General features: G+C 34.6%; 1 protein-coding gene across 1 annotated transcript in view; it reads right to left on the bottom strand.

Moving 5' to 3' along the window:
• Positions 1–282: 282 nt before the first annotated feature.
• The window catches only part of LOC107099407 (ADP-ribosyl cyclase/cyclic ADP-ribose hydrolase 1-like), a 14,778-nt gene continuing 7,115 nt past the window's right edge, over positions 283–7,945 (bottom strand). Inside the window, exons 2-11 of the mRNA XM_015397504.1 lie at positions 7,352–7,536; positions 7,012–7,085; positions 6,802–6,925; positions 4,991–5,117; positions 4,779–4,914; positions 3,290–3,372; positions 3,133–3,206; positions 2,960–3,052; positions 1,667–1,753; positions 283–1,177 (exon numbers count right to left, since the gene is read on the bottom strand). Of these exons, the coding sequence (XP_015252990.1) occupies positions 1,078–1,177; positions 1,667–1,753; positions 2,960–3,052; positions 3,133–3,206; positions 3,290–3,372; positions 4,779–4,914; positions 4,991–5,117; positions 6,802–6,925; positions 7,012–7,060 (873 nt within the window). The 5' untranslated portion in view covers positions 7,061–7,085; positions 7,352–7,536 and the 3' untranslated portion in view covers positions 283–1,077. The remainder of the gene's footprint in view (positions 1,178–1,666; positions 1,754–2,959; positions 3,053–3,132; positions 3,207–3,289; positions 3,373–4,778; positions 4,915–4,990; positions 5,118–6,801; positions 6,926–7,011; positions 7,086–7,351; positions 7,537–7,945) is intronic.

Below are 7,945 nucleotides of genomic sequence, written 5' to 3'. Positions count from 1 at the left end.
GTCAGATATTTATAATAATACAGTTATTACCCAGTCATGGTCAATGACAGAATACTCTCCTCTGGCATTTACTTCCTTTATTACAGTAATCAACTTTTTTTTCCGTACCCCATCGAAAAACTAATGACTGATATAAACTAAGACTAAACTGGCAAACTTTTAATTATTAAGTTTTCCCCTAAAACCTTTGATTTCTGAGTCAAATATCAAATAGTTTAATAAAAAAAAAACAACTTCAATATTTATAACTCTATTTTCTTTGAAGAAATTATGCCTCTAAACAATCACAGGGGTTGATGCTTTTCTACATGAGCATCAACAACACATGTGCCATTTTAATTTTTTCCTTCTTGGGGACAACTTCTCCAAAACTTTGGAAAATATGCTCCTTTAAAGCTTAAAGGTTAAACTTTCTTTTTTTCTCATGACTCATCTAAAGATGAAACAGTGAATGTTTTCACTCTTAGCTGAGGGTTAGATTCAACAGGAAGTCATTCTGAATTATTAGGAGTTCAGATGTGCATTGTTGAGCAGTTGTAAGATTTTATTTTGAAATAGATCAAGTGTGTAGAACTATAATAACTACTAATAAAATACAGCAGTATTTGAAGAACTGCTTTATTGGTAACTGGATATGCTGAGCAAATTGCAAGACATTCTGAATTCTGAGCCATCTCACTGGGGGAGTGTTGTCCTAATGTGTTAGAGCATTGCGCTTGTGCTCTGAGAAGGTTGCAAGTACCTGGGTTCCCACTGCCTCCACTCTGGGGTCCTAAGCAAGACCCTTAACCCCACACTGCTCCACCGGTGCTGCACAATGGCAGCCCACTGGTCCCCAAGGAGATGGATTAAATGCAGAGCTACATTTCTCCATTCCCATTCTCTTGTGGGATCAATAAAGTTCAATTATTAGTATCCCTTAATTATATACAACATAATGTGGAACAAATGCTGTATATGTAATGTGTCTTGTAGGTTGGCGCAAACATTGTTTCCAATAAATGACATTAGCTAACTCACAGAGGTATTTTAAGGCATGAAATATTAACACCAGAGTACATGGCTTCAGGAAAGGATTCAGGTGGTAGTTAGGTCCTTTTGTTGCAACAAGCTGTTTGCCAACATCTTGCAGCTGGGCTGATTCAGGTCTTGGATGCACTGAAGGATCACTAAAGTCCTGTGAAGAAGTAATTTTAGTCAAGGTAAATTTTCAGAGTTGATTGTCTCAAAGTCTAAAAATAAAGTTCATTTTCATTTAATTGTATTTTGACTACTGTAGATTGATCACAGTGTCAAAATGATCATGATAAAAGGCTTAATATGTATAAACAGATGGCTTCATCTCATTTAAATATAAAATGTGTTGAAGTGGTTCATATATTCAATCAGGCCTAACCTGATGACAATTTAAATAGAATTTAACATTGTGCTTCAAAGCACACTGACACATCAAGACTCTATTTGAGATTTTAAACATTTGAAGGCCAAGAAAAACTAAGAACTTGTGCTTCTTAAACAATTCATGAGCCTTATAGCCAAAAACAGACAAAAATTAAAATCAAAGGAAATATTAAATAGAAAGTGACATTGTGAATGAGGCAAGTACAATGAAGTGAGAATGGTCAAATTTCTATGGTGACTAAAAAGATCTTAATCTGTCCCTTACAGGTCATTGTCTGTGCAGGTCCATCGGAAACCTCGTGAACAGAGTATCTGGATGAGCTCGACGACAGATCCTCGACTGCATGATTCTCTGCACAAAAGTCAAATAATGCATCTTAACTTTTTGGGAAGTAGCTGATATTAAAATAGAAATAGTATAAAGTTTTCAAAAAAGATATGTTTATAATATTCAAAATATTGAACGCATTGAACGCATATAACATCATAGTCATTCTGTACACTTGTGATGTAAAAAATTACATTACATAGTTTAAACTTTAGTAAAAATAGGAAATTATTTTTTTGAATTTCACTAGGAATGTAAATTTTACTGATAAAATTGTATTGATATGAACAACTTTGTTAGGCTGCAAGGTGTTGTATTGGGATTCCAACCAGCCATGATTTTGGACTGTGAGGGCAAGCTAGAGTACCCGGAGAGAACCCATGCATTCACGGAGAGAACATGCAAACTCAGTGCAGAGAGACATCGGGCCGGGAATCCAACCTTCTTGCTGCAAGGCGGTAGTCCTACCCACTGAGCAGCCCTCGAACTGGAATTATACTTTTGAAATATGTAATAAAAAGATTACAACCCTCTGAAACTGAGAGTTTCAGCAGTTGTTACAGAAATATACTCCTGTGTAAGATCAAGAATATTTAACTTACACAAACATGCTCCAAACAACTTCTGGGCGAGGGTCAGAACAGAAACAGCCACTTAAACTTTGAGCAGTGGTGTAAATACTATGTATGCTTCTATTTAAATGAAAGAAGCATGTACAAATATAGCATTAATAGTAAAAGTGCATTATGTTGTACCGCATTAGAATTTGTACCGAAAAAAGATAAGGTTGTTATGACTTCTAAACATCAATTACACAGCATTTCATATACACCACATCCAACACAGATCTGGTAATATACTCACTACTCAAATATGCGATAAAAATCTTACAAACCTACACACTGAAACAGTGCAATTTCAACATTTAAAACAGTCGTCCAGACTAGTGGAATTTTAAGAATGCAATTACAACATTAATGAAACTAAATCAACACAATTAAAAATCAACAGCTTAAACTGTCTAACCATTCTCAATGAAGAATAAAAATCTCTACTAGATATTTTCCACTGAGATTGATTGGAACCCACTGCTAATTCTTTACTTTTGATGCCACATTTCCTACCCTAAGGGAAAGACTACTTACCGTAAGAGAGCTCTTATTGGTTACAGTATGATATTTTATTTTATGAAAAAATAGTTTGCTTTTTTTTTTTTTCCCTTATTCTTACATGTGCGGTCCCTCTGGATTTGTCACCACCTTAATGTTGACATAGTTCACTCTTTGGGGATTCAGGCTGTCTAGCTCAACACTTCCAAACATGCTGTGAAAAAAAGAAAAATATTAAAGTTTGAAACAAAGAAAAAAATAAGTGAAATATTCTTCTCATCCTCTCTAATTTACCTTTTTCTGTTGAATGCATTAACAATAGACCCATTTAGCAACACAGTGATGTTGCCGCATGCCATCTCTGCAAACTAAAACAAAGAAGTTGAGATTCAGATGAGCATATCTGCAAGTAAGGAGAGAAGAAATAGAGACAAAGGAAAATGGGACTTACATTTTTTGAGGCATGCTTCCACAGGGAGTAAACTGGATGGGTTCTGCATGTTGACCATGCTGGACAATAGTTGAAATCAAAGTCTGTATCAAATAGACATTATTGCAGTTAGATTTATTCATTGCAGGAATAATTATCTTTAGGGATGCACAAGTCCACATTTTTGACTTCTGATCAAAATGGGAAAAAGAAGCTGAAATAATAATTTCAGAAGATGATTGGCTAAACCTTTGTAAAACTGATATGAGCACATCCAGCTCTGGTTATTGGAGAGAATCTTCTTGGAAGAATTTAGATTTTTTATTACTTTCAAAATTAAAAAGGATCAGAAAGGTTCCATAAGAGAAAGGTGCTGGAGAGAGTGTGGAAATATTCAGGTGGATTATTTCCATGTCTTCCAGGACTGTCCAATTATACACCCTACTGGCGAGATGCAGTGCAGAAAATTAAACCAGGGATAGGTATCGAGGCTATTAATTGGTAACACTGCTTTCACAAACACTATGGCTGATAAATACTTGATTGACAAAAAAAAAAATTTGTTACAAGTTCAAAGTTTTGTAAGCAAATATCTACCCAAATATTCCCCATTCAAAGAGGAGCGGATTGCAGTTGTGAAAGAAATATGTGACCTGGACAGACTGACCTTCTCCTTAAACTTATGCGTGGATCAATCCAAAATATACTCGAAGAATTTGAAACGTCTCTCGCAGTGTCTCTTAGTTTACATATCATTCTGATCCAACTCTGCTCATTTCAGCTGTCTCCATCTGTGCCACCTTTCTTTTATTGTTATGTTTTTCTTGTGTCTGCTTTGTATTATACATATACTTTAAAACCTTCAACTCTTTAAGCATAAAGGAAAAATGAAAATTAAATATTTATATTTCTTTTAAATTTTTTGTCTAAAGAATGTATTTATTTATGACAGATTAAGCTAAAGTAATGGATAACTATAATGTGGAAAGAAACCAATAAATTATTTTCTATGTGTGCATTAGTATCCTAACTTCTGTTATCTGGAAATAAAATCCAGTGCAACCAATTACATTCAAAGATCTCCTTATTACAAAATGAGGTCCACTGTGATGTAATTATCTAAAAAATAATTAGAGTATACAACAGCAGTGAACAAGCAGCATCAAGACTAAGGAAAACAACAGCAAGGTCAGGGATAAGATGTTGGAATAGCCTTGATATATCAAAATCCAGTTAAGAATCAAATATCTAATGGCTCAGGGAACTAAATCCAAATGAACACCACAGTTTTCAGATATTTTCTAAATATTTGAAAACTAAACATCCCATTTTCTCTCCTCAAAAACAGGTGTTTTGTTTTTATCAGTTTATGTTAGAAAGTCAGAGTAAAATGCTTTAAGTTGTGGTTGCAACATGGTGAAATCTTCATAAACTCCAAAGCACATTACTAATAATCCTCAAAATGAACTTTTTTAAATTTGTTCTGTGTTACAGAAGCAAAACTGCTCACCGGAGTCTTCCTCCTGGCCACACCAGATGAGGTCATTGAATAAGTAACCAACCAAAGTGTCCTCTAGTGTCCAGAAATGGCGAAAAACAGCTGCATAGCTGTGCACCAACATCCTGGTTTTACTCCAAAAAAGAAACTGTTAAGAAAAAAAAAATATTTTACAAAAGGATTTAAAAATGTTAACTTAGAATTCAAGTAACAATAGAACACACCCTATCACATGGCCAGATTTGTGGCATCATGTTAAACATTTTGAAATAATGCTCTTCTGTCACGTTACAAGAGGACCGCTGGACGACCGCTTTTTCAAACTGCTTCCAGATCTCCTCACAGTCATACCTAAAAAAGAAAGACAGTCATTACAGTAGGTTTACGTGTGTATTTGAATAACTTTATTTTCTTCCTATCAAAAGGTGATTTTTGGTCAATTTAAATGCTTCCGTTTAACTGTTTAGTCATATGCTTGGATCCAGCACCATGTGAAGAGCCAGCTTCTCCATTAAAGAGATATACCCTCTGTTTTAGAATATTAGCGCTAGTTTACTAGAAACCTGTCCACTTAGAAGTTTTTCCCAACATTTTTTATAGGCTATCAGGTGTTTTCCCCGTAATACAAACAGAATGTACAGATGCTCTTTTTATTTTTTTTATTGTAAAGAGAGAACATGCTAACGTGCTAAACCCCATAAGCCTTATTAGACTTAGACAGATTTATTTTGTCATTTTGTATACAAGAAAATTTGTTTACAACAGCTCTAGACAGTTTCATTTTTGTAAAGTGCAGCCTTGAAAACAGTAATAAATACATAAAAACAGTAATATAAACATATGACTGTATATTTACAGTTCTAACATTCATTTTTTAAATTGTTTTTTTTATAAAATAACCCGTTTTACATAACATTCAACAGTCTAATTGCAGTGGGAATGGATGCAGGTATGGATGCAGTACTGGGTCCTAGATAGTGTTGCGCCGATGCCATTTTTTGGGCCCGATACCGATACCCGATACCTGGCTGTGCAGTATCGGCCGATACCGATACCATAATAATGTAAAATAATTGCCATCATGGCTTTGTCAAGCTGCTGCCTACCTTTGTGAAGCAGGAAAAAGTCTAATACAAAGTGAATCCAGTAGAAATTTTTAATAAAAAGTTCTACTGGATAATAAAAATAAAAAGTTTTTATTGCCTACCAGGAGTGGGTGACAATAGTTGAATAAACTTATGGCTCTCAAAATGGTATCGGTGCCCTATTTGCTGGTACTCGCTGATACCGATACCACCATTTTAGGGCAGTATCGGGGCCCCGTCCGATACTGGTATCGGTAGTCTTAGAGGTTGACGCCCATATTTTACCTTTTGTTAGTTGTTCGAACAAGGCCCAGTTTTTTTTTATTGCTTTGAAGCAGACTTTATCGCTTCTAAAAAATTTATTTTAAATTATCTTTTTTTGTATTTTCTATACCTTTGCTTTTACATTTTAAAAACAAAATTTGCAACTTAAGGCTTTTTCCACACACGAAGAACTCTTCCGAACACAGATATTCTGTTGCTCTGTCCCTCATGGCTGGAGATTAGAGTTATACATTTTCAACAACCTATTGTACATTTTTTTTTTTTTGCATGTTGCAGTTTTAATGTGTCGCAATTACAAAGTAGTAGTAGCTTTTCCAACCTTTGTGGTTTCAGCACAATTAGCTTTCCTAACTGCTCTGAACACAGTGATAGGTACAGTATAACTGACATGATCAAAGGCTCTGTCACCTGAAGCAGGAGTCCTACAGTGGAAATAAGATTTTTAATTTTAAACATTAAAAGCTGTATTTTAAGTTTCTGTAGGTTATGTTTAAGTTTAAAAAGTGAGGATTTCAAAACTTCTCTCTAACATTTAATCAATGTTGTCACCAAAACTAATCTTGTTTTGCTTCAACCTTTCAAAGGAAAATAAAAGGATTTATTGTATTTTACGATAAAGGCATGAAATGTGATAATAGATGTGCAATCTGTTCACAGTCCATTACCTTGAACCAGTCTGAACCAGTGTGGTGTAAGTGAAGCATCTTCCTATCACAATGTGTTTAATGTTGGGAGTTGTCCCAAACATGGCTTGCACTGATGCCAGACAGAGATGAGGCACAATAAGCCCTTCGGGTAAAGAAGTAAAAGAAAAAAGACAGATGTTACATTTAAAAGTGGCTTACTTTGTGAAAGAATGCTTTGCAACTACTTACATATTGTGAAGCTGATTATTAACAAGCAGGCTGGTTTCATAGAAGGCATAATGGTGGAAATCTCACACCAGAGTCTTTGAAAAGAAACTTGTTTTAACTTGACATCAAAAACAGGTGTTCATATTCATTCTCAACATAGCTCAAAGCTATAGGCATATTTTTAACAACTCAAATGTCTCGTTTTCTGTCACCTTTTGGTTTTTGTTGCTTTATGAAATCTGAGTTCAAATGCAACAAAAAATAAATAAAACACATTTTTTAACTCATATACTCATCTTTGTTTTTGTACATGAAGGTAAAATACATTTTGGAAGAAGTTCTGAAGACATGCAGAACTTACCCTCTATCATATCAAATATTGAGCTGCAAAGAAATTCCACAGCTGTAAAAGGAAAAGAACTGGCTCCAAGTTGGCTGTCAACGTATTTCTTTCCAATTTGTCCAATGAAATGCTGCAGTTTCCTCTCAGGACTATGGGTTTTTGAGATTCTTTTAACACATCTTCTTCCTATGAACAAGGCATCTCTGAAAAACAAATAAGATCGGTAAGTTTCCTTCCTCCTTTCCAAAAGAAGATCCACATGACTCCAATTAGGGTCCTGGTAGGAATCTCCCTAAACAGTGTCTGCTGTTGTCCGAGAAATTGTACCATAATACTAAAGATAATAAACAGTGTTTTACAGAAATGGAGAACTTACTCTCATCACCCAGTACACAATATTTCATCATTCATTATGCGTCATTATTTGAAATATTAAATTTATAAAACTGACTTAGAGATCCAATTTCTGAATTAAGGGATATTGTGTTATTTTTATTAGAAATGTCTTCTGATAATGTGTTAAAAAAAATAGTTAACACTTTGCTGAGAAAGCAGGTTAAGCCAGCAATCTTGCATACTTTCTAGATTTGAAGGTTTCTTACATCAGAAAAT

The sequence above is a fragment of the Cyprinodon variegatus genome, unplaced genomic scaffold, assembly GCF_000732505.1.
Source record: "Cyprinodon variegatus isolate N-32 unplaced genomic scaffold, C_variegatus-1.0 Scaffold868, whole genome shotgun sequence".
NCBI classification, from domain to species: domain Eukaryota; kingdom Metazoa; phylum Chordata; class Actinopteri; order Cyprinodontiformes; family Cyprinodontidae; genus Cyprinodon; species Cyprinodon variegatus.
The sequence above is the reverse complement of the archived record's forward strand: the minus strand, read 5'-3'. Positions and strand labels throughout refer to the sequence as shown.